The sequence below is a fragment of the Helianthus annuus genome, chromosome 16, assembly GCF_002127325.2.
Source record: "Helianthus annuus cultivar XRQ/B chromosome 16, HanXRQr2.0-SUNRISE, whole genome shotgun sequence".
NCBI classification, from domain to species: domain Eukaryota; kingdom Viridiplantae; phylum Streptophyta; class Magnoliopsida; order Asterales; family Asteraceae; genus Helianthus; species Helianthus annuus.
In genome coordinates, this window is record NC_035448.2 from 105,337,352 (window position 1) to 105,363,813 (window position 26,462).

At 34.8% G+C, this 26,462-nt stretch overlaps 2 protein-coding genes across 2 annotated transcripts; one reads left to right on the forward strand and one right to left on the reverse strand.

Moving 5' to 3' along the window:
• The first annotated feature begins 1,557 nt into the window (after nt 1-1,557).
• LOC118488367 (glutamine synthetase nodule isozyme-like) lies at nt 1,558-6,168 on the forward strand. The gene is made up of 11 exons (XM_035985830.1): nt 1,558-1,961; nt 2,301-2,343; nt 2,610-2,713; nt 2,876-2,924; nt 3,019-3,125; nt 3,221-3,308; nt 3,400-3,528; nt 3,608-3,682; nt 4,688-4,779; nt 4,863-5,022; nt 5,225-6,168. The coding sequence occupies exons 1-11, from the start codon at nt 1,894-1,896 to the stop codon at nt 5,375-5,377; spliced, it is 1,068 nt and encodes a 355-aa protein (XP_035841723.1). The 5' UTR covers nt 1,558-1,893; the 3' UTR covers nt 5,378-6,168.
• Nucleotides 6,169-8,723: 2,555 nt separating this feature from the next.
• On the reverse strand, nt 8,724-13,382 carry LOC110915007 (phytochrome-associated serine/threonine-protein phosphatase). Its single transcript, XM_022159628.2, has 10 exons — nt 13,078-13,382; nt 11,812-11,958; nt 11,635-11,702; nt 10,948-11,005; nt 10,712-10,822; nt 10,537-10,587; nt 10,264-10,407; nt 9,503-9,598; nt 9,169-9,240; nt 8,724-9,083 (listed from the first exon to the last, which is right to left on the reverse strand). The coding sequence occupies exons 1-10, from the start codon at nt 13,156-13,158 to the stop codon at nt 9,000-9,002; spliced, it is 912 nt and encodes a 303-aa protein (XP_022015320.1). The 5' UTR covers nt 13,159-13,382; the 3' UTR covers nt 8,724-8,999.
• Between the last annotated feature and the right edge of the window lie 13,080 nt (nt 13,383-26,462).

Here is a 26,462-nt window from a genome sequence, read left to right on the forward strand (position 1 = left end):
GTTTCACATATTTGCAAGTTTAGCACATTGTTTCTAAGAATTACGAATAAGCATCATTTGTTTCACGAAATTGAATGTATAAGCATGTATAAAGTATGTACAACATGAATTTAACAAAATATGAGTTTTATTTATGATCCAAGTCTCGGGTTTTACAACGATTACAAGGAACGAACGATTACAAGAACACAAGACTTCCAAAAATTGAAATACAAACAAGACTTGCTATAAATGGAAAGTACAAATAAGCAGGGCGTTACAGTCTCCCCTCCTTTAGGGAATTTCGTCCCGAAATTTAGGTAGATGCAACTCGAACAGATATGGATACTTGGTCTTCATATCACTCTCGAGTTCCCAAGTAAATTTAGCGCCACGTTTTCCTTCCCATTGAACCTTGACGATAGGAATTCAACTGCGCCTCAGTTGCTTGTCTCTTCGATCCATGATTTCGACTGGTTTTTCCACAAAGCGAAGTGTTTCGTTGACTTGCAAGTCTTCGAGAGGAATTTGTAGTCCTTCGTCAGCTAGACACTTCTTCAAGTTGGATACGTGGAAGACAGGGTGTACATTGTTGAGTTCTTCAGGCAGGTCCAGTCTATACGCAAACTTGCCAATCCTTTCGAGAATCTTGAAATGACCAACGTAGCGAGGTGCGAGTTTCCCTTTCTTGCCAAATCGAACCACGCCCTTCCAATGGGATACCTTGAGAAGTACGAAGTCACGAAGTCACCTGTCTCGAATTCCAAAGGCTTGCGACGCTTGTCAGCGTAACTCTTTTGTCGGCTCCTGGCTTTCAATAAGTTGTCTCGAACCTGTAAAATCTACACTAGACAATAATGCCTATACACCAATTCAGAAGGAAACCCAATAAATCTGGGAAAAAAAACCCCTTATGGGAATCGAACCCATGACCTAATGGTAATAAGTTTTATCTCACCCTCAAGATGCCACAAGGCTATAATGTCATAGGCAATATATATAACGCCTAGTAATAGATGATATAAAGTTGGTATGAAAAGATGAGTTATGAAAACCGCATAAAGCACTCGTAAGTAGTGCATTGATGATTTAATGAGGTAGTAAGGTAGGGATTATGTAATTAATTGCCTTCTATATCACACTTCAAATAAACAATACAAGTTTATTTTGCGATTCTCGCACCGTATTATATGTCTGCAATGAACGACCCTCCTTTAGTCGATAGACATTATTCAATTATTATAGTAAGTGTGTGTATTCGATAACAAAATGAATGATTGAATTTCTCAATTGGTTTAGTCAGTGGCGGATGTAGCTTATACAAGGGGGCAACGCCCGCTACGGCTTGGCACGGAAAAATTTGGAAAAATTAATGTAAATTTCGGAAAAATTTGATGTTTTTTCGATTTTGTTACGGCTTATTTATAAAACGTTACGGCTACGATCCGTTTCTAGATCCGCCACTGAGTTTAGTTACCTTTGTTTTTAAAAATCACTAAAGCCACAATGAAAAAGTGAACTAATTTTAAGCATAGGACTACACATAATCTAGTTGTGCCTTTTTTCTTTAGTTGTGATACATATAATGGTTATAATGGTTATGTGACAATCTACAAACACTACCTAGAAATGCATTTAAATGATCTCATGTTTTGTAATTTAAAATTAGTTATATATATAACACGTTGTATAAAACCCATTTATATTTATAAACCTTAAAAGATTCTGATTTGATGCAAGATATGGGGGTGACTAAATCTCAGTATAATCCACTGAAATCGTCAAAATTTCGGGGTTTTAGCAACAAATTCCACTCAATTCTCCATCTTTTTCTTTTAAATAAGAAACACCACTATATCAATAACACAAAGCCTAATAAAAAAATTTAGGGCAGAATTTAGTTTACTCATCAAAATGTCTCTTCTTTCACATCTCATCAACCTCAATGTCCCTACAGAGAAGATCATTGCTGAATACATATGGTTAATTAGATTTTTTACACTCCCTGTTAATTCTTTTTTTCCAAATATTTTCAAGATTTTAGAGTTTGTTTGTTAATGTGTTCTTAATAAAAAATTACGAATTCTGGCAAAAAAAATATTAGTAGATATTATTCAGTTATGATAATAAGTAATATCTATATTTGTTAGTGGTTCAGTTATTTTGGTTTGATTTTTTTTATCATATGAAAGCAGCAATTATTTACTCAATTGGTTTGGTTATTAGTGTTTTCTAAATTTTGCAAATATTTTTTTTTCAAGATTTTGATAGAATGATTCATCAAAAATATGTTTGAGTGTTAACTTGTGATCAATGAACAGGATTGGTGGATCATCTGGTATGGACCTAAGAAGCAAAGCCAGGGTAAAAAGATTTTTACTTTTTTATTTCATTTATAGGTTTTTCGATTTTCATAACCGATCGATTTTTGTTATAACTGTTTCCGTTGACCCCGATTCTAGAGCTCAAATAATATTTATATTTTGTATTATTTATGACGACAAAGGGGTTTTCTAAACTGGTCGATGCGAGGACCGGTACAGTCGTTGATGATCCATGATGTCGTCATAAATAATACAATTAAGGAAATGTATATTTTTGACTAATTATATTAATGATTTTATTATTAGACCCTTCCTGGACCTGTTGATGATCCTTCAAAGCTACCAACATGGAATTATGATGGATCAAGTACCAATCAAGCTCTTGGAGAGGACAGTGAAGTCATTCTATAGTGTGTTTCCTCTATCTCTTGAATATTTAGTTTCTTATTTGATCATGAATATTGATTTGCATGTGCACGCATATATGAGTATGAGTATGTGTGCTTGCATTTGCATGTGTATTTGAATGTATGCAACTTGTTTCAACTAATACATTTATATGTTGCCCCTAGTCCTCAAGCAATATATAAAGATCCATTTAGGAGAGGCAACAACATTCTTGTAAGTTCATAGTCATGATATATAGATGATTGTTTAAGTCTTTGGAATTTCTATAAAATAATTTAAAGATTGAATAATAAAAATATATATGTAGGTGATGTGTGATTCGCGCACACCAAAAGGAGAACCTATCCCTAGCAATACGCGTCACAATGCCGCAAAAATATTTACCCATTCTGATGTCGTTGCAGAAGAACCATGGTATGTAATTATATTGTTGCACAACAAAAATATTTCATAATACAAAATACATGTCTTAACCGAACATCGTTTGTTTATACAACGAAACAAAACAGGTTTGGTATAGAGCAGGAGTACACTTTGCTACAAAAAGATGTGAACTGGCCGCTAGGATGGCCTATTGGAGGGTACCCTCGACCACAAGTACAATCTTGAACTATTTACTTAAAAACAATCGTAACTTAACATTATCTTAATGATAAGTCTAACAACATCCTTTTGTCATCTAAATAAGGGGCCATACTATTGTGGTACTGGTGCCGATAAGGCATTTGGTCGGGACATTGTTGATGCACATTACAAGGCTTGTCTATATGCCGGTATTAATATCAGTGGCGTCAATGGCGAAGTTATGCCCGGCCAGGTATTATTATTTTTATTTGTACACATGTTAATACATATTTTAATGATCTTATATTATGTATATTTTCACTTGTGACTAGTGGGAATTTCAAGTTGGCCCGTGTGTTGGCATTTCTGCTGGTGATCAAGTTTGGGTGGCTCGTTACATTTTAGAGGTATTGATGTTGTTACACATTTTCTTTACAAACTAAATGAAACTTATTTTAGGTCAACGTTTGCTTTATGGATAACATCTACTGGGATCTAGTATATTAAAAGTTAAAACACATATTTAATTTAATTAAGTTTACCGGTACAAAATAAAATTTAGTTTTAATTATCATTGAATCTAATGTGGAATCTAGAACCAAAGGTTTAGAAAAAAATCATTCAAAAAGCTTTTTTTATGAAAAAATTTATAAAAATAAAAATATATTGTTTTATACATAAACACTGTGTTGATTTCACTTTGTTTTACATGTCCATTTTATGTACGCGTATTACATAAATTGCCTTGAATTTTACCAACATGTCCCCTTATTTATGAAAAATATACATACCCTAAAAAGTGATTAGTCTAAGGGTATGTTTGGCAAAACTGACTTGTGGCTATAAGCAAGCTGTAGCTTTTTAGATATATTTGGAGTTTGGTAGAGTAGCTGAACCTTTTAATAAAATGTACAAAATGACCAAAATGGACATAACTAAAAATTTAAAAAAGTCTGTGCATTAAAAAGTTCATTATCTTTAGAGGTTAAAACAATCAGTTTTTCACTAAAAGCTTGTAGTTCCTTCTAAATGCTACTAGTAGTAGCGTTCTACCAAAAGCTTCAAGCTCCTAACCTAAAAGCTTCAAGTTATTTTTACCAAACAAGACTTTTTATTGAGTATGAGTTTTGTTTAAAAAATTTAAAGCTAGAAGTTTCTGAAAGCTACTAAAAGCTTCATGCAAAACATACCCTAAATACACCATGTTAGCTTTAACTATATTCTTAAATGATTTTTAGAGTATTGTTCCTTGAACAGATTTTCAACAATATTACATTTTAAAATATGTTCTTAAACATACATCAAACTCATCTTTTTATTTTTTGTACCAAAATATATATGAACAATTACAAATTATCTTCTATAGTGCCTATATTAAGTCATAAACATATATATATTTATCATATTCGTAGAGGATAACAGAGATGGCCGGAGTGGTTCTTTCTTTCGACCCGAAACCTGTTCCTGGTGATTGGAATGGAGCGGGTGCTCACGTGAACTATAGGTACATACGTGTATCATATCAACATCTTTATATTTTTGTACGATAAAATGTTAGAATGCAACTAACTGTAAATTTTTATGTAGTACAAAGACAATGAGAGCCGATGAAGGTTATCAGGATATAAAAAAGGCAATTGAAAAGCTTGGGAAAAGGCATAAGGAACATATTGTTGCGTATGGCGAAGGCAATGAACGTCGACTAACCGGGAAACATGAAACCGCTGATATGAGTAACTTCTCATGGGTAATGTGTTTAATCTTGATTTGATATGATCTCATTCACTATAGGACAAAAGATGTCAAGTAACTAGCTTGCATGTCTAATAATCAACATAAATTAAGGTGAAAAAATACATGTTAAATATTATGTTGAACCAATCTATCCGGTATTTTTCACTGGTAGCCACAATTATCGTGATGTAATTAGAGTGGTTTCGTGTTGATAGGGTGTCGCAAATCGTGGGGCATCCGTTAGGGTTGGAAGAGAGACGGAGAAAGCGAAAAAAGGTTATTTCGAGGACAGGAGGCCATCATCGAATATGGATCCTTATGTCGTGACTTCAATGATTGCTGAGACAACCATCATTTGGAAACCTTAAACTGATGTTTGTTTGGCCGGTGAATCATTTGGAAGCCTTAGTAGTTTTATTAGTTGTTTAGTTTGACTTTATTTGACTCATCTTTAGACATGAATGGGGTACATACAACTAAAACCATGTTTTTTTATCTGGGTTTTGTATCTTATGCTTTTTATTATTTGAAACTATTGTTTTTTTTTTTTTTTTTTTGGAAAACAGACGGTGAAGAAAACTGAGACAATTTAGTTTAATGCTTTTTTAATTAAACTTGTTACTATGTGGACTAAATATGGCTTTTTGTTTCCATCCCTAAGTTGAACCCAAGGTCTTGCTCAGTTATTCAAGATAGGATTATTAAAAGTTTAAATTAAGTCAAACTTAAACCAGCTTAATGTCACGGAGTAATTCTTTTGACTCACGTGCAACACTTAGGGGGTGTATATTTTTTTGTGAAAAGCACTTCATAACCTCTTATGTCTGCCCCACGCAGACCACGCTCAATGTCACGGAGTAATTCTTTTGACTCACGTGCAACACTTAAGGGGTGTATGTTTTTTTGTGAAAAGCACTTCATAACCTCTTATGTCTGCCCCACACAGACCACGCGCAGACTTTGAGTCTGCAGCGTGTTTGTTTTTTGAAAGTGATCTAATTAAAAAAGTTGTTCTATACCTCTTCCTCGCGCAGACTTGGACTCACATCTTCAAGGCTCTTCTCCTCTTTGCGCTTTCAAAACACAATCTCAAAACCCTAGCATCCTTCTCCAGCCGACACCTCCACCTCCTCCGCCACCCCCACATCTCCGTCGACCCCTCCACCTTCTCTGCCTCCATCGTCGCTCTACTACCTCCACTATCTGCCTCCGTCGTCGACCTCCACCTTCTCTGCCTCCATCGTCGCTCTACCGCCTCCGCTGTCGACCTTCACCTTCTGCCTTCGCCGTCGACCTCCCCCATCTGCCTCCACCGTCGCTGCTTCTCTGCCTCCCAGCCAAAACCTACACAGGTATGTTCTTAATTTTTATCTGAACTGTGAGTTTTAGAGGTTGTTATGTATACATGTTGGATGAAATTAGGGCTTGGATAAAAATGGTTCCTGATTTCAATCCATTGTTTGGTGAGATATTGTGAATTTTTTATGTTTGTGATACGAATTTTTGATGTTTGTTATGAAACACCTCTGAAAAAACAAATAGTCTTCTTCTTACAGACTGCAGAGGTTTGGTCCACCTCTTTTGCTACAAAGGTTGGTTACAAATGATGTCTATTTATACTACTCATCTAAGATCTAGATAGTTCTTGGCCTAGAAGATTCCATACAAAAATCTATTAGGTGGGTTTTGGAGAATTCCATCAAAATATCTGGCATTTGTGTTGATTATTTGCTGATCTAGATTCTTTTTTTAATAAGCCCTTTTGGTGATCTTTCTAGGCTATTTCATACAAAGTATCTTGATCTTTTCATGATGTTTTAAGGTTGTTCTAGAGCCTTCTTAGCTAGAGCATTTGGACTAGAATTTTCAACCTATTCTAGAGTCTTCCACACCCTTGCAAGTAGGTTTAATGAACCAAAACTTTGTAGCATTATTCAGAAAGTTCTAACAGCCCCTAACGCTTCTTGAATAAGCTTATAATGCATTTCTTTAATTAATTAATGAGCTCGGCTTGTATATACCAAGCTTTACTAGCTTGTGAGTTTATTCGAGTTTAATATTTGTACAGCTTTTATTTAACATATTAAATATTTACATAATAATTATTAATTTTATATATAAATGTATACAAAAATAGTTGCATAATATATTTTGTGATTTTCATATTTTATTAGAAATTGAGCTCTAGCTTGTGAGTATATTCGAGTCTAATATTTATACAATTTTTATTTAACCTATCAAATATTAATTTACATAATTATTAAAATTATATATATGTATGTATGTATATGGTAGGGTTATTGTAAAAAATGATATGTTTTGTGAGAAGTATAGGAAGGAATCTACACCATTTGATCTATAATCTAATGGTTGAGATTATAATGGCAAAATTGTAAATAGTGTTTACAACTAAAATAATTAATTTTCTAGATTAAAGGTATAAAGGTAAATTTAACATTTTTAAATTTAGAAACTCACATGCCAGTTCCCCCTTTTTTTAACGTCAAAAACTTTTTATACGTAACTCTTTTTTTAAAAGAAAATACATCATAATAACGAGTGTGTTTTATCTTTAATATGAGTATCATATTGTTATACTTATATAGAGAAAAAAAATTACCTTTCGATCGGATGTTTTAGTCCATGGTGTTTTGTCTATGTTCATATAATGGTGTTTTAATTGTATTGTGATTCAAGACGTTGTGTTTTACAGAAAAACACCATGAACGTATATAAGACGTCATAACATTGCAAATAATGAATTATGATTCAAGGCATGGTGTTTTAACATCTAGAGTTTATAAAATTGTATTGTGATTACAGTTTTGGTGTTTTAATATCTGGAATATCATTCTAGATGTTAAAACACCACGACTGTATTATGATTCAATTCATTGTGTTTTTGGAATTTGCATGGTGTTTTATACCTGCAAAAATAACAAAAATCATTCCAGATGTTAGAACACTATGGCTGTATTACGATTCAAGCTGTGGTGTTTTCTGGAATTCGTATGGTATTTTATACGAACTGATGATTCAAAAAAAATAAGAACTGATGATTCAAAAAATACGAACCGCAATTTCCTTCGATCTCTATGAATCAGACGATAATGATTTATAAAATCTCTGAGTTGGTATATAAAATTGAATTCTTAAATCCTTGTAAAAAATAAAATTATATCACTAACCTAAAATAACTCACTGGAGGTTACAAAGATTATTGCCCTGTTTAATTAATTAAAAATAACTCACTGGAGGTTACAAAGATTATTGCCCTGTTTAATTAATTAAATTGAATGACACATATCAACACCATATTATTTCCTATACTTTTCACACGATTAACCCTTTTTGCAAGATCCTTAATCTGTATAGACATGTGTATAAATAGTTGCATAATATATTTTGTGATTTTCAAATGTTTTTAAAAATTGAGCTCTAAACGAGCCAACCCAAATCTCTAAAAAGGTAAAAATAAGCTTATAAACAAGCCAAACTCAACCTCGCATAAATTATATATTGAGCTCTTCTCGTTTACACTCTTAGTTATAAAGCAAATAAAATGCATACCCAATTCTATGCACAGATACTAGATGAATCAGCTAGGCCAGTTCAAGAGCAAAAACTGTAATGGGTCATGCAAAATAAAGCAAAACATGCCCCTGCAAGTTTTCTGGTCGACAATAATTCAGAAACAATCGATAAGACATGTACTTCTCGAAGCAAGTCTTTTGTTACTATGGTGCTTCAATGAAAGTTTGTCAAATAAATCGAAATTCAAACCATCGAAAAGTTGCGCATTACTGTCTACTACCAGAATATCAACAACACATGAATATGATTTAATTATGTGACACAATAAACAAGAGATATTGAACTTGTAAACAAAAACCAAGTGCTAAAAATGCATTTTGTTTTCTCCATCATCATCATCATTGCGCATATTCAGCACCATAACCTGTCTCTGTTTTCTCTCCAGCACAAAATACTTCACAAAAAATAAGGTACCCCTGTTCTTGGACCTCTCATCTGATTGTTTTCCTCGGTTTCCGTGAAGAACTTTACCTCTCTCTCCTGTTAGAATCCAAAGTTAATTAGCCAAACAAACAAAAAAGACAATATAATTTTTTGATGAAACAAATGTTCAGTTTCATAATACCATAGTCTCGCTGAAGCTCAATATTGAAGCCACATTGCCACAACGATAACAGTAGTTTGGTGCAGACCAAACCTGCATGATAAAGAACATAAAAAAGTGGGTAGCAATAAAATATCCAATCAACTAATGGGCCGAAATGGGTTGTGTTTGATCTCAGATGGGTCAAATCAAAAAATAGCTAAAAGCAGAATCGATTGAACATGTTAAGAATGCTCCAAAGTCTATTTTATTGCATTGCAATAATATTGTTTTTGTAATTATACTTTGTACATATTTACAAAAAAAATGACAAAAAGGTGTTTTATGGGGTTGTGATAAAAAAAAGGAAACTTACAGTTACAAGTCCTTTATCTTGAAACATATACTTTAAACCTTCTTGGACAAGTTGGTGGGCCCGGCATACCAAATCAAGCTTGTTGATGTGGTTGAACTGAAACATAAAGCATGTAAAAGGTCACTAACTAGTAACTACCTTGAAAAGATAAGGATAAAATTTTACATTTTCATTATAACTTATCACACATGTCACAACTTTGCAAAAAAAAAAAAAAAAAAAAAAAGCCCATTGCGATTGTAAAATGCAAACATTGTAATGACTTTTGTTTGTTACCACCAAATTTCACTTCATTAAAAACAATGATAGTAACTTGTTGACTTTCGGTCAAAACACAATCATTATTCTTGTAAAGTGTTAGGGGTGTTTGGTGTGAGTTTTGAAGTTAATTAAGTGATACTGAATAGAGTAAATTACGTTTTTGGCCCCTGTGATTATATCACTTTTACTATATTAGCCCAAAATAAGAATTTTTAACATATCTGCCTCCATGGTCTCTATAACTAACCATTTTGGCCCCTAAGTCTAACCATTTTGGCCCCCATGGTCTCTATAATTAACCATTTTGCCCCCCATGATCTCTAGACTTAGGGGCCAAAATGGTTAGTTATAGAGACCATGGGGGCAGATATGTTAAAAATTCTTATTTTGGGCTAATATAGTGAAGTGATATAACCACAGGGGCCAAAAACGTAAGGGCATTTCTGTGAAAGAAAAAAAAACTGGTTATGGTTGCAAGCATTTTTTTTCCTTATTTTTACCTCAGATGTAACTCTGGATCCAAAAAGCCATCCGGCTCCACGAGGACTCACGGCCCACGTTTCAATGTCTTCAGGGTCACTCCACATCAGATCACAAAACGGTCCTTCATGCGGGATCTCACAGTTCCGTTCAATAACTCTAATCTGGAAAACGGTATTATAAAAAACGAGCAACCAAAAATAACCCAACGACAAGAAACTGGGATGGAAAGTAAGCTGTAGACTTGTAGCCACCACATGAAGACGAAACATACAAGAGTTATATAGTCAAACCTGATCAACAGTCCTAACGTCGGGTGAGAGGCCACCATGGACACATAATACCTATCAAACAATACCAGCATATTAAAATGATACATATATACATCAATACTTACATACATACATACATAGGTGTGTATCAGTGTATGTGTCTTGTGTATGAAATTACAGAGAAAGTGGAGCATACGGTTCCATCTATTATAGCTGACAACGTTAGATAATCAAAAACGTCTGTGCAATATCTCCATGCATTAGCATTCCCATACTTTCTTTGGCATTCATCATAGAACCCATAGACCTACAAAAGTAAACAAAACTGTCATTCTAGAAGTGTGCAAAACATGTTGGCCTGAGAATAATAATATAATATTATTATTCTATTTTCAAAACATAGGTAACATAAGGAATTTCATAGTTATATACCTGCGTTAATTGCCTGCTTTCATGGTTGCCACGGAGAAGAGTAATGTTTGCAGGGTATCTGCCAGCACATGTAAGCCAATTAATTATTATATAAATTATAGATAACAAAAAAGTTACTTAAAAATCTTGTAACCGACCGCACATATAAACATGAACAAGACATAGTGAATCACCAACTTGTTACTTGATTAATTTTAAGAATATTCCAATTCAGCCCTTACCTAAACTTTCTAGAATAAGTTGAAGCACTCATCTCAAATAAAAAAATAATAATGTTATCTGAAACTCGAAGTCTATTTTGAGACACGGCTAAAATTTAATAATTACAACTTGAAACTATAAATGTCAAGTTTTATATTAGCAAATGGATCCATGATCTTTAACCCTTAATATGAACCTAATTTTCTTTCAGCCGCATAATGAAAATTTGCTAACTATCCATGTAACAGTGGTTTTTAAAATTTTGTTTCTTTTTTAATGTAATTTCCACCACTGAATGCAGTCTAATATGCACATAAGTTGCATTACATCAAAAAGTTTACGCCTCTTAATAATGGTTATTATTTTTAATCACAGTCTATTGAATATAGGAAACTGCATAAACTGTAACAGGTATATGCAAATGTGTGTGAATGTATGCATGATTGTAAAAAGAGGGTCGATACCCTTTTTATACAATATAACTACCTTGCTTTTAGAAGCAAAAGTATTGTGAAAACTTCCAAACTGTTGTAACCACGATCAACAAAATCCCCCTGCAAGAAGCACAAGAAACATCTAGAATGAATATAAAGCTGAACAATTTAAACTAGAGCATAAACAATAAATGTGCAGAATTGTTTATAGTAATATATTAAAAATTACCATAAAAATGTAATTTGTCTCTGGTACATGACCTCCAGTCTGAAAAAGCTTCATTAGATCATGAAACTGACCATGAATATCACCACAAACAGTAACTGGGCTATTGACTGGCTGAACATTTGACTCCTCGATCAAGATATCTTTTACCTGGAAGCAAAATAATTAATGTTAAACTTTTAGAAAACAAAAATCTCAGTATTTTACGGGTTTCTTCGATTTTACTTTTGCTATTTATGGCGTTTAATTAATGTCTACATGTAAACCATCGCAAATCTTGAATTTAATGGAAGGTTTTAAGTAATGCACAATAAAAAGTTAAAAACGAATTATTAGTTATGAAGCATTAAGCAACATCCCATGTACCAAACAGTTTCTAGCATTGAAATGCATATGAACACAGACGTCCAGCTCACAAAATCTTAACACTAAATCACTAGTACTACGGTACTACCATAACAAAAACTAGGGTTCTGATAAAATAAAACACACACGAAACAAACAAAGCAGTAAAGAACAAGAATTTAAATGGTTCAGTAGGTGTGACTTACGTCCACAGGGGCAGCTAGGGTTTAATTTATTGAGTGATAACGTAGCCTACACCCCAACCCAACAGGTTCTTATTTACCTGAAGTCATACATAAGCTTTACACATAGTTGTCAATAGCGGCTATAGCACGCTACGTATAGGTCATATGTGGCTATATAGTATATAGCGATAAATTGGAACATTTTTTTTCTCATCTCCACTGCTCGATAAATTGGTCTTATAACATGTGTCTTTCTGTATTTTCTTCATCTCCTCCACTGCTCGATAAAAGGTACTTTTTTGTTTATTTTATCGCAATCGCCAAACACGAAATAGCGGGCACTATTTTGTCGCTAACCGCTATTGGCAACTATGGCTCTACATCAAAGCATTCCATAACCAATCTTATCATGTTACTTTACCATATAATACTCACCAACCTATAAATCTTCCAACTGAAGTAACAAAAACTAAAAAATGAAAGTAAATAGTCATTTCCTGTTACACATCTTGAACTCAATAACAACATTTACACAAAATCAACATAGATCTTAATAAAGCATCTTGTCACAAACAGCAACCAAAATTAGGGTTTCCATTTCACTCAACTCATACAAAAAAATCTCAAACCAAACAAATAGAATAAAAAATCAGTCAAATCACAACCCTAAACCGAGCCCTAATAAATCCAAACACGATACAGAAGCAAATTGAGATAGAGAAGGTGAAAAAAGGCGTACGTATTCGCATAAGAGCTGCAATTCGTCTTCGGACAAGTGCTGGCCCTCTTTGACCTTAGATATCCACAGATCCAAATCCATTGGTGGAATTGGGAATGTTTGTGTGTGAGATTACACGTTGGGTGTGTGTAATTTGGGGTTTGTGAATCGCCGATCGGTGAGTCTGACGACGGAGAAACAGAGACGGCCGACGGAAGTAGTTTTTTTGTTGGGTATGGGTTGGGTAGGTGCAGTTTCCCCTGATATATGATATCCCTAGTTCTTCTATGCTCTTTGATTCAACATTTTTCATAACTCCATTTATTATTATTTATTTATTTATTTTATAATATAAATAGAAAGATATTTATTTTATAATATAAAATAGAAGAGTAAACTGCTTAAACATTACATGACGTTTCGTCACTTTTGTCACTTAGTCTAAAACTCAAATCTTTTGAATTTGGGTCCATGTAGTTTCAATTTTTTTGTCATTTTCATCCAAAATCAAAATCTAATCGGGTTTTTCAGTTAATATCTAGTTTTTTTTTTGTCTTTTTCCTCCCTTTTAATGAAGGACAAAATTGTCTTTTAACGTTTTATTATAACAAGTAAAAAAACTTACAATTTTGCTCTTCATTACAAGGGAGGAAAAAGACAAAAAAAAGTTAGATGTTAACTGAAAAATCTGATCAGATTTTTATTTTGGATGAAAATGTCAACAAAATTGAAATCATAGGGACCCAGATTCAAAAGGTTTAAGTTTTTGACTAATGTGGCAAAAGTGATCAAATCTCAGGGACTATTTTGGCAGGTTACTCTAAATAGAAAGAATGGGTTGTGATAAATTTTTTCATTATAGTTGTCTTTCGTTTGACGGTAACGAAATCTACTGCATCAATTGACTCGATTTCATATGAAGTTGTTAAGATTGTTGCTTCCGACTATGTCGAGTATAGATAGCAGTTGGCGGGTAATATATTTGATTCGTGTTGATGCTTCCCCGTAGTGGATGGGTAAACTCTTATTTTTTTCACATTTGATGTAGCGCTACGTGTTCCATAAAAGCATCTAGAGAAATGTGATGGTTGTTACTTGCTACGAAACTCGTAAAGTCATTAAACGAATATACACATAAACCATGTCTACTAAAGAATCATTTCCAAATTCATAGATGATTGATTTGTAATGATTCATAATGTTTTTTAGTTGAGACCTGTCTTGTTTTGTGTTATACGAGATCTAAAGGTATGTAAATATGTAATGTGTAGTGATACTAAAAATGTTATGGTTTTAAGATTGATTGAGAAAAAAGATTAAAGCATAATAAAAAAAAAGTCACAGAACTAAAATGCTAATTAAACAAGTTATCCAACAATAAATATGATTTATGCTAAAGTTACAGAACTAAAATGCTAATTAAACAAGTTATCCACCAATAAGTATGATTTATGCTTATATGTAACATTTTTTATTTGGTTGTATAAGAGGCATGCCTCAGCATGTTAATTTGGTTTTAGGTAATTTAAGAAGAAACGGGGTCTTTATACGGTGTTCATTGCCTGTAAAAGACATACACCAGTGTGTCTCATAGACTGATTTAAGATAGTTTGAAGGGTAGAGGGGTTCATGGGAAGTATGTAGACTTAATAATGGATATGTATGATAGAACTGAAACTAGTGTGCGTTAGCTAGTAAGGGATACAAATTCCTTGTCTGTGGAGGTTGGCCTCCACCAAGGGTCTGTGTCGAGCCCGTCTTTTAGCGGTTGTCATGGATGAGTTGTCTAAGTTAATTTATGAGACTGTTCTATGGTGCATGCTTTTTGCGGATGATATTGCGTTGCTTGCAGAGACTAAACAGTGCCTAAATGCGAGCTTATAGGTGTAACGCCTCACTTTTCTGAACCTTCCTTATTTAGAAAGTATATTCGAAACACTACTTTTAGAAACTATTATCCGTATTACTTTTCCCAATGTTTTAATCCAAGGCTTTGATCATAATAAAACTCGATTGTTTTACATCACTTTATACATACTTGTTACATACTTGATACATACCCGTTACATTCTCGTTATACGTTTCAAACACCGATACATGCTTATATACGCAAACTCATACTTGAAATACTTGCAATATCAGTTTATACATGCACCATATTTATACTTACACATACACATCACCCTTTTATGCTTGAAACACTTAAAACGGACTTAAGTACGCGGAACCGGCCAAAGCTCAACCTTTCGAGCGATTGGACTCATCTCGTGCGACTGGGCAGGTCCCTTCACGCGAATGGTTCATTTGTCCCAGACCCTCAATCGTTCCAACCTCACTCGCACATACAGTCCCCTCATCCTATAAATACCAACGCATTCCCTCACTTCACACCTTCCACTCACCCCGAAATTCTCTCAACTCACTGAATCTCTGCACTTTAAGTTTTGGACAAGGCATTTCCAGAAGTTTATAAGTGAGTCTTAGCTCACTAACTTCAACCTTCCATGCTATTTTCTACTTTTTTCTTCATCTTCTTCAAATTTTCTTAACTTGGATGTTCCCACATATTAGCTTTGGCAGTCTAGTGATGAAACTCACCACTTTGAGGACCAAGATAAAGTAAGATGTTTTACTTTTATTCAAACTTTTATAACTTACATTTTTCCATTATGATATTGAAACTTGGCAGAATCAAGAACCCACCAAGCTCACAAGCTAAGTTTATAGATGTGAGTTAGTGTTGAGGTGGATTCCAGCCAAGAAATGAGTATGCTCAAGCAAAACCGAACCAACTCGTCCCAAAACAGAAGCCAATCACACGAATAGGCATCCCACTCGCACGAGTGGACATCCCATTCGTGCGACTAGACATCCCATTCGCGTGAAGGGACTTTGTTACTTCCATCCGGCAAAATCCTAAGTGTTGAATGTTATCCCGAATCCCCGTCTTCAATATGGGTGAATCTGTGTTTAACAGAAGTGTGAACTGTGGAAGCCTTGGCTTTCAATCTAGTTCCACTGCCTCACTTGGATTTGCAAATGAACACCAAAACAGTCTCCTAGACTCAGAATAAGTTAACCCCGCCTCGCCTCCAACACTTGCCATGTTGGGAATGGCACGCCCGGGTTGTCCTTGTTCGGCTGTTTGGTATTTATCTATTTATTTCTGTTATTCATGACCAACCGGTTTTATTAACAATGTTAATAAACTTTGTGCTTTGGTGAAACATATAATGAGGTGTTATACCTCCATACATGAGTCATGACTTCTATGAACTCTCTGACTTACTGGACTATTAATACTACGTAATATACTATATAAAACTAAATTGAATTCATAACGTAACCGTGGTTAAAACGTTCGAACGAACTTCTATTCGCATGAACAGGCTCCACTCGCGCGAAGGAACTGTCTGTTCGCACGAATGGAACTTCCATTCGCACGAACAGTGTTGTGATGTTTCGGTTATCTGTTAATCTCAGTTTTGCGTTCCTCGTTACTGATTCTAATGGGCAAACTAGGACCCATGAAATCACAGTAATTTAGTGTCACAACAAGTGCCTAAACATGATATATTTTCGTGATTGTTTATTTATACGTTAATCCAAATCCGAATCCTCCATTCAATTCCAAGCAACTCACACATCTTTGATTCCCCATTCTCAAACACTCGTCAACTCGTGGATAATCGGAAAGCTTTGTAAAGACTGTGAATATACTCGAACACCCTTTTTACGTTTTACACTTTTTGGGTGCAACAAGTTTACTTATTCAACTTACACAATCATACATACTTTATACAATCACAAACAAACAATCCAATCATGCATGCTTAATACGTTATACTTGATTCGTGTTACTGGAACATTCTAATGTGATAAACTTGTCTTTAACTTCGTACGAGCCTCCCCTTAACATGTATAGCACTATAGGAGTAACGCGCCTGCCACACCCCAACCGATGGCGGAATCATCGAAGTGAGACAAAAAAGATTGCTCATCGCACATAACGCTACTGGTGACAATAGTTAATTCAAAATCGATTTCATATCAGAACAAAATTGTCAAATTACAACATGAAATTCAAGTACAACATGAAAACAATACAACAAGTTTAACAAATAAAATGACTAGTCTAGTAATTTGAGATGTGTTTCTAGTGTCGTCCTTATTAGATTTCGTCACAATCAACCTCATCAACCTGTAACATGTTAACAAAGTATAGTTCAACACAAAAAATGCATTGGTGAGTACACAAGTTTAAGTAAATAAGTATAAGTATAAAAAGTTTAAAACGAATCCACATGGCAACCTAAGTTATTCAAGATCAACATATCATGGCATGCAATATTTCTAGTCAGCCATTTGTTTACGCAATAAAGAATGAAATTTAACATGACCTCTCATTCACGGGTGGTGCGTTAATCCTATAGCGCTATACATGTTAAATGGAGGCTCGTACAAAGCTAATGACTATAGTATCACATAAGAATCACCCAAGATTATGTATCAAGTATAACAAGTAGTTTTCATGTATAAGGGTTGTTTTGTGCATTTTCATAAAGAATGAAGTATTGTGATTTTGATAAGGTTAACACATTGCACCCAAAAAGTGTTAAAATGAAAATGGGTTAAGTGTACTCATGGTTTTGCAAGCTTCCACTTGTTATTTCGTGACGAGTTGTTGGTTGTTTGAGGATGGAACACAGGGATGGAAATAAAGGTATGTGAGCCGTAGCACGGGCTACGGCTGAAGTCCGTATGCATAGTGTATTTTTTATATGTTTTTTTGGTTTTATACAAAAGATACCCCTAAAATAATACAAGGATACCCCTAACTAACCCAAACTTATAAAATAAGGGAGCCCAATTGAAACAATGGCTCAATTGATTAGATAAGCCCAACTAATTAGATTAGCCCAAAAAAACACAAAAATCCGTATGGCGGCATTCTTTCTTATCGTCGCTTAGGTTCTGGAAGAAAACCAAACGTCGCTGGTCATCCTTTACGCACTGGTCTCCTGTTTTGCTGCTGCCAATAACACCGGTTCGATAAAAGAATCCACAATCTGTTGTTTGCTGCTGCGATAACACTGGTTTCGGTCGTTCCGCCCCTGCTTAGGTATTTGTTTTTTAAAGTACAAGACGACGATGTGATTAAACGATTTCAAGCTACGGAAAAAAAGGACAAATTTATTAGGCACTTATTTTACATTATTTATTTATTGTCTTTTTTTAATAATTTATTTATTATCGTTTTTTAATATTGGTGATTGCACGGTAAAAATTTTTTTTGGGGATACCCCTGATTTAATGGCTTAGTTCCGCCACTAATGGAACACCAGGTCCTTCTACACGAGGAAATGTAGGTGTATGAGTATTTGGATGATAACGGAGGATTAGGAATTTGGAATTTAAAGTATATAGAAAGTAAGTATACAAGAAAAATAATCATCTAGCACTTAATACTCGTTTTTTACACTATGAAACCCATAGGGGTTAGAATGGTTTCATGGGTTAAAGTACCCATTAGAATCATAACGAGAAACTAAGTACCTAGATGATGTAACTTAGTACCTTGATAAATAACCATTTGATTATCATCAAAGGTTCAGTTTTTATATGTATTATATGTATTTTATGTATTTTATGTATTTTATATATTTTATATAGTTTAAGTCCAACAAGAATATCAAGGATTATCATATAAGTCATGCATGGAGGTAGGAGGGTAACCTTCCTTTTAAAACCTCTTTCTTAGATTCACCATTGCACAAGTTGTTAAAAACAACAGGAATAGTCATGAATGAACAATATGGAAATGAAACATACATATTAACTAAGAGGAAAACATCAAGTGAGGGTGGATTGAAAGTAGGATAGCCAAAGCTTTCTAATAATCACACTACACAAGCTCAAGTCTTGTTCAACACTTGTGGGTTGAAAACCCTTACAAAACAGAAAGTTTAGAGAAGTAAAACACCTCCTAGTTGTATATAACAACCTTGTTTTTAAGCACACTAATCATAGACTTGATTAGTGACATAAGGACATATGTTTGTATGAGTAAAACATGAGTTTTCTTCCAAAACATAAAGAATTAAACAGATAAAAATAAGCAGAATTATAGGTGCACTTTGGACCTCAAAAACGGTGAGGTTTCACCTTAGTTTGCCCAAGCAAACTTGTGAAAACCTTCCTAGAGGTTATCCAAGTGTTGTAAAAGAAAGAACAAGAAGAAAATTGAAGTGGAAGTGAGTTAAAACTCACTTTTTGCTGCTGGAACTTTCTAAAATGTTGCTGAAACTCAGCTGTGTTTGAGAGGGTTTTTGAGTGTGTTTGAGAGTGGTAAAAGTGGGATAAAGGATGGGGAAGTGCTTATTATATAGGGAAGGGATTAGGGTTTCAATGGGTTGGGCTTTGGAAGCGATTAGGAGGGGTTACGCATTGAAACAAGTCCACAAAACCCAGCCCAAAGGCAGTCCTGTTCACTGATTTGGGCAGCCCTATTCTTTTTTATTTTTATTTTTTAACATTCCTATGTGTAATTTGCTGATTAAGTTATGTAAATAATATGTACCAATGTTCACCTAACTTATAACAAGGTGTAACATGAAATAAAACATGATTTAACTAGACAAAAAATGTGATGTATAAGTATGTAACATGATTGCAAGTGACAAGTATATGTAACATATTAGATGATTAATCGTTGGGTATTTTATGTATTTAAGGTGTACCAATTGTTTATGTGTCATATAACATGTCCTAACATACATAACAAACATGGAACGAGGTTTAATCAAGTAATTAAACATGGATTCAGTGTTGTAAGAATGAATGAAGTGTTGAAATGATGTAACAAGTATATGTAGCAAGTAATGAAGCATTGAATGTGTATAAGTCTCGTATTCGCTTAACCAAACGTTTGCATTTAGGTATCATGAATACACGATAGTTGTTTACGAGTTTAACGTATGTTTAAGGAAATCATGAATTATGTATCAAACGAATGCACGTATCAATGTATAAACAATGTATAAACTGTCACACCCTGGCTTTTGCGAAAGCGTGGGTTTATTTGGTGTGACTTCTTAATACCATAGCAACAATCATAACAATGCTACATGATAAAAACACAAGATGTTCATCCATTCATTAAGTTTAAAAATGCTACAACATCATTGTTCTAAAACATCGATACCAAATAGGGTTACAGACCATAACATACTTGTTTGAAAAGAGTTCATAAGACTCAGCAAAAGGCTTTAAATAAGACGTGGTTTAAAGACATGTGACCCGTCCAGGTAAGGGTTACACCTCCTAAACCTACTACCCTGGATGACATCTTTATTTAGTACGCAGCTTGACACATCTGTAGACACTTGCCAGATCCGATCAGTTTCCTGAAATACATGTAGTTTGAAAAATCAACAAAAAGTTGAGCGAGTTCATGTGTATGTGAGTATGTATAAACCTTGTAAACGATGTATGTATGTATGCTCCGGTATGATTGCAAACAAGGAAAAGATCGCCAATGGTTTGCAAGGCCACTGATATGTGTGACGGTATAGGAAGACTCAAACCTAGCAAAGTTGTACCGGGCTCCCGGCTGGAAGACATAGTTCACCACTATGGGCCGCCCCGGCCTCATGGGTGTGAGCTCGCTACACCCAAATAGATCTATCACTCATGCCCCTCGGTCCTGGTACGAGGATTAATGGTCCCAAGTATCCGCCTACCCTATCACATGATCTATGGTTCTTTCCTAGGCTAATCATACCAATAGTATTGTAAGTATCCCTTTGTAACATGTATTTCACCCCTGAAGTAAGTAAACAAAACAGTTTAAAGAAAAGGGGGACATGAACTCATAGTATTGCGTCTCATGTGCTCGTACTCAAACCTTGTCAGCTACACGATAACCTACACCGTACTAATGTCTATTAGACGAACGGGTCGTGCCTTGCTTTCGTATTTACGGGTTTGAGTTTCGTTACTTCGATATTATTACAAGTTATAACTTCTTGTTAAAATATTAATAATTATTTTAACTTAAGTTTTGTTTTTAGGGTTTTGGAATAATAGTTAGACAACTATTCCGTATTCATACTTCTCAAGTATTTTATATGCATATTTCCTTCCCAAGGATGGGGGTATTTATACATGTATTTTGGTAGTTCCGAAAATAATACATCTTTAAGTCCCACTTAGAAAATATATTTAACATATTTGTCGAAAATAATGTGTTCTCAAAATATATATATTTTCCCAAAATAATATATTTCCACTATTTGTATCCAAAATAATATTTACCCGAAAATATATTCGTAAAAGTATTTTCCGGGATTTTTCGTAGGTTACGTTTTAGCGTTCGATTTCACAATACCAAGTATGTAACTTAAATATTTATTCCTCGAAATTTTTTTGGTATTATTCTGGAGTTATAAATGTGGTGGTATTTTGCTAAGTTACATTATTTTGCCCTAAAATAATATAACTTGTTCACAAATCAAACACATATTCACACAAGCGTTTTAGTATAAAATATATATTCTAAATATATATTTATCCGCTTTTATTTACGAAAACCCACCTCCGACACTTTGAAATTTAGTAACAAAACTTATGGCGAAGTTTACTTCCGAAAAACAAAGTTAAACACATTTGTAAACACTTGTTAAAATAATTTCTAAGTCTTGGGATTTTTAGAAATTTTCGCCAGAGTTTCCCCTAAAAACGAAGGTGTCCATGCTATTAAGCATATCATTTTCTTTTCAAAATCAATCAACAATCAATCCTTAAACAATTTTACATTTCCAAGAGCAAAACCTATATGCATTACATATTAATCATGAACTTGATACATCCCGAAAACGCGTAGTAACTTGGTAAAGCTTTTAGTGGACTTAGTTACCTTTCAAGGTGCATTTATCCCTTTAAAAATCATTTTCTTGAAAGTGTTTAGTGTTTACAACTTGTAAACAATTTTTACAAAAATTAATCTTTTGAACTCTTTTTGTAAATAAAATGTTTTCACACTTGTTTTAGTTCTAAAAATGGTGCAACTGTATGTAAAGTCATGATTTTCCAAAAATCGATTCTCTAACTTGGTTTATTTAGAAAAGTCTTTTGTAAAACTTGGATCTACATGATCATCACTTACTTTGTTCACTTATATTTCAAGAAAATCGTTTTCTATCAAGTTCATGCTTAGACTTAGAAGATGATTATTCTATGTATCATATAATCACCTTCTAGTCTTGTTAAATCATATTTCTAAACATCATTTAACAAGATCCATATGGTGATTAACACCACATAACCAAGAATCAATAAGAAACCAACAATATATTCATAACAACATCCTACTACAACGTTTCATCATGTAATCTTCATGTAAAGCTTTATGCTCATGTTTTTAGTTCTTGTTCTTTAGTGTCTTAGATATACTTATCATACTACAACTTTTAATCCATAAAAATAAGATGAACAAGAGTTAAATAAGAACTTACTACTAGCACAAAGGCTAGGGAAGATCTCTAGAGCAAAGATGATGAAAATGATGATGAAAAGTGGTGAAAGAAAGCAAATGAAAGGGATTCTCCAGGACCTTCAAGCTCCAAACTCCATGTATCACCTTCTAGTGCTTGAACAAGCTTGAAAATGGAAGAAGATGGTTGTGATATGGTGGTGATGGTGGCGGTTATGGTGAGCCGAGAGGAAGAGGGAGAGAGTGAGGGGTGATGGTGTGAAGATTTGTGAAGTGATGTTGTAAGGATGCACCATACTTATAATCCTTCTTCTCATATTTTGTCCATCTCAACAAGTAATGATCTAATATAAAATTAGAATTAAATCTAGGAGGTAAGATATGGAGTAAGGTGGTGATGTTTGGTGGGTCCTCTTGTGACTGAAATCGGGTATGGGGGGGGGTTAGATGTAAAAGTTTGATGGTAGATGGTAAATACTAGTTAATTTTCAAGTCTATACTTACATATGTTAGTTAGTTGATATATAGGGGGTGTTATGGTGTACGGGGATCATGACTAGCCAAGAAATGCTAAAACAATGTGTTTGGCAAAATTTTAGTGTTCCGGGTAATGTCCGGTTGTTCGGTTGGATACTGTTCCGTTAAAGTGTTAAGTTATACCGTAAAGTGTCTTTTATATATCTTTTTGTGTCACATTTAATTCCCGACACTTAGGAAAGCATACGGGACCATTCTGCCAAAATTTTGCACATTACTAGCATGTTAAATGTTGAATTTCTAATAATTAATGCAGAATCTGCATTATTAGTGGGTCTTAGGCACTTCCCGACACTTTAACTATCACTTAGTGACGCAGTTTTATGATCCTCACTTCCCTACACTCCATACTAGTGTAGTACCCTGTCTTTGGCTCATACGGGCCTCAAAACATTGTCTGCCTATGTGCTGGCATTGTCAGCATGTTTCTGAATTATCCGTTCAGTGTGCTAATTGTGCTTTGTGCATCAAATTTGTCACTAAAGTTTGTGTGTAGTAAATGGAGTGACAATATGAGATATGATGCATATGTATGTATGTAACAGAAATCAGAAAGCGGTTTACGTCATCAGTTGCAATCAAGCACAGTCATTAAGCACGTAATTAAATTAATTAGTTGTACGGATACCTGTAATTGTGGGGGTTGTCACATAAACGATGTATATTTCATATAAAAGATTCGCTTCATTATGATCAAAGTCTCGGATTTACAATAGCTTGAAACGAAATATGATTACAAAGGAAATGAGTTTCCAAAAATAGAATTACAATATGAACTTTCTAAAAGCGGAAAGCTGCGAAATGCGAGGCGTTACACACCGCCCGTATTCTTAAAGTCATGTTAAGTTAGACACATAACGGTCTTATCGTTGCTACGATAAGATTACGCTAGCGGTAATCTTTGAGTTGACATTTATAGTTGCATGCCAGTTTTACGTTAATTTGTCATGTGGATTATTCAAACTTTTATACATATGCTACTATTCAAACTTGTATGCTCGCCAATACTTTTGTATTGAACTATACTTTAATACGTGTTGCAAGAATTTGACGATGATGGTGATAATGAAATCTAGTAGGATGGACTAGAAACTCACTCTAGAAATTAGTATTGTTGTTGTAATCATTTTATGTACTTGTTGTATTTGTTTCACGAACTATGTTGTAATTTTGTTTCAATCATTGTACTTGAAAGTTTATTAATGAAATGGAATTCTGATTCAATTAAATATTGTCGTAAATAGTGTTATGAAATCTTGAGCAATCTCGTTTTTGTCTCACTCCGATGTTTCGGCCATTGGTTGGGGTGACAGATTGGTATCAGAGTCATGCCTATAGGGAATTAGGTAAAATTGTCATGCTGTTGACCTAGTTTATAGTTAAGCATCTTACTCGACCATTCTTGATTTATATGCTAAATGTAACACCCTCACCCCGTAACCCGGGTGATTGTGCACAATTGATACACTTACAGCGGAAACAAACTAAAATTTCATTAAAACTTATAATAGTCTGAGTACACCACTTTATTTATTTACAAACTTTTGGCAACTAAGAACTCCTTGATCTTCTAAAACTCCACAACTATCAAGTAGTTCCTATAGCTTTCCTCACAACTCACCTGAGATAAGTATACTCAAAACGACGTCAGATATATACTGGTGAGCTCATACTATATAACTTTTATAAAGACAGACCACAGTTTACATTATATGCATACACAATATGGGCATGTGACCACATTATAGTCAGGTTGGGCCTCATTGAACCTTATAGGTCACATTTGACTTGTCACAAACCACCGTACAAGAGACATACTGGTCCTCCAGCTGTGTCCCCCTACGGCCGTCACATAGGTATGAGTGTGTGTCGCTGGACCTTATAAGCACGAAGTGCCTGTGGGTACAACACCTTATTACCCTTCCCAGAGTGACACACCTCATTAAGCATAATAGGATCCCATATACCCCTACTGACACATGCATACTGCAGCATTCTCATTATTACCAGTTATGGACGAGTATACTATCACAGTTTAAAAGACAAGTATGATGACTCACCTGATTAGCAATTGCTTAACAGCCGCTAGTAATACTGGGTTATGTCTCAAGGTCCTCAAAACTATCTACGGCACGTTGATGTAGAGTTTCCCTATTCCTGCTCCTACTCGCGCTCCAAAAACGACTACTAACAACACCCAACGGGGTATCGTATATGTCACACCCCCAAAATCCACCTGCGGAGTACTACCGCTTGGAGGAGTGACTGACCAGGATCCAGCCACCAATCATATTGAACAAGCATATAAGTAGTTATAAAATTCTAACCAATACAATTGGTGTTCAAACAAAACATAGTTTAAGTTGCAAGCGGAAGCATAAGTTTTAAAAACCAAAACATAAGTTCAATTGTTTCCAAGTTTAACATGGCACGCAGCTATCCATGTCCCACAACGACTCTCCTCCGTGCAAGCTCCAGCTAAGTACCTATGGTCCTGCAAAGCATGTAGTAACGAGTCAACAACAATGTTGAGTGCGTTCACAGTTGGGTGTTCGTTTTAGTTTGTTTCGAAAACAGTTTCCTTTATCTGGCATCCTGCCGTGGGGGTTACCCCATAGTTGAAAACGTGACTTGTTTATTCCCGGTTACTCTGGCATTCCAGCCGTGGGGGCTACCCCATGTATAGTTATCTGGCATTCCGGCCGTGGGGGCTACCCCATGTATACACTAGACTCGTTACCATATCGACTGCTGACTGTAGTCATGTTTATGTGCCCTGAAACTGTCAATGTCTATCATCATTGACGTGCCCCAGATCCATTAGTTCACGCCCGTCCTCTGCGGCACGGTGTGAGGTTTGTCAGACCTAAATAGCGCTATCTAACTAATGACCCGCTCGCCATTGGCCCGGCGATTAAGTCGATATAAAAGGAGGGACTTCGTGATAGAGTTTTGGTCTAGTACGAGTTATCTGTCCGTGAGGACGAGGAATTACATTCCTGAACCATTGCTGTCCTACCCAAGGAGGACGAGGAATCTACGTTCCTTAACCCCATTCCCAACCCAGGGAATCCCATGCTTTGTAGAGGGTGTGAACTCACCTTGGTTTGCTCGGCAGATACACAGAAAAGTCAATCAAGTTGTAAGTGGTCAACTACGTCCTAACATAGATACCATTCAAGTCAGGTTTGTATCCAAGTAGTGCACGTATGTTCTACACGTATTGTACACAAGTAACAATCATGGCATACATATCTAGTATGGCAGTTCAACAACAATTCGCAACAAGTTCCACAGTATCATTCATGTAATAACCAAAGTCCAAGTGTGCGGCCCAAACAGTTGGCCTCGTAATAGCACGCAAGCCCAAAACACG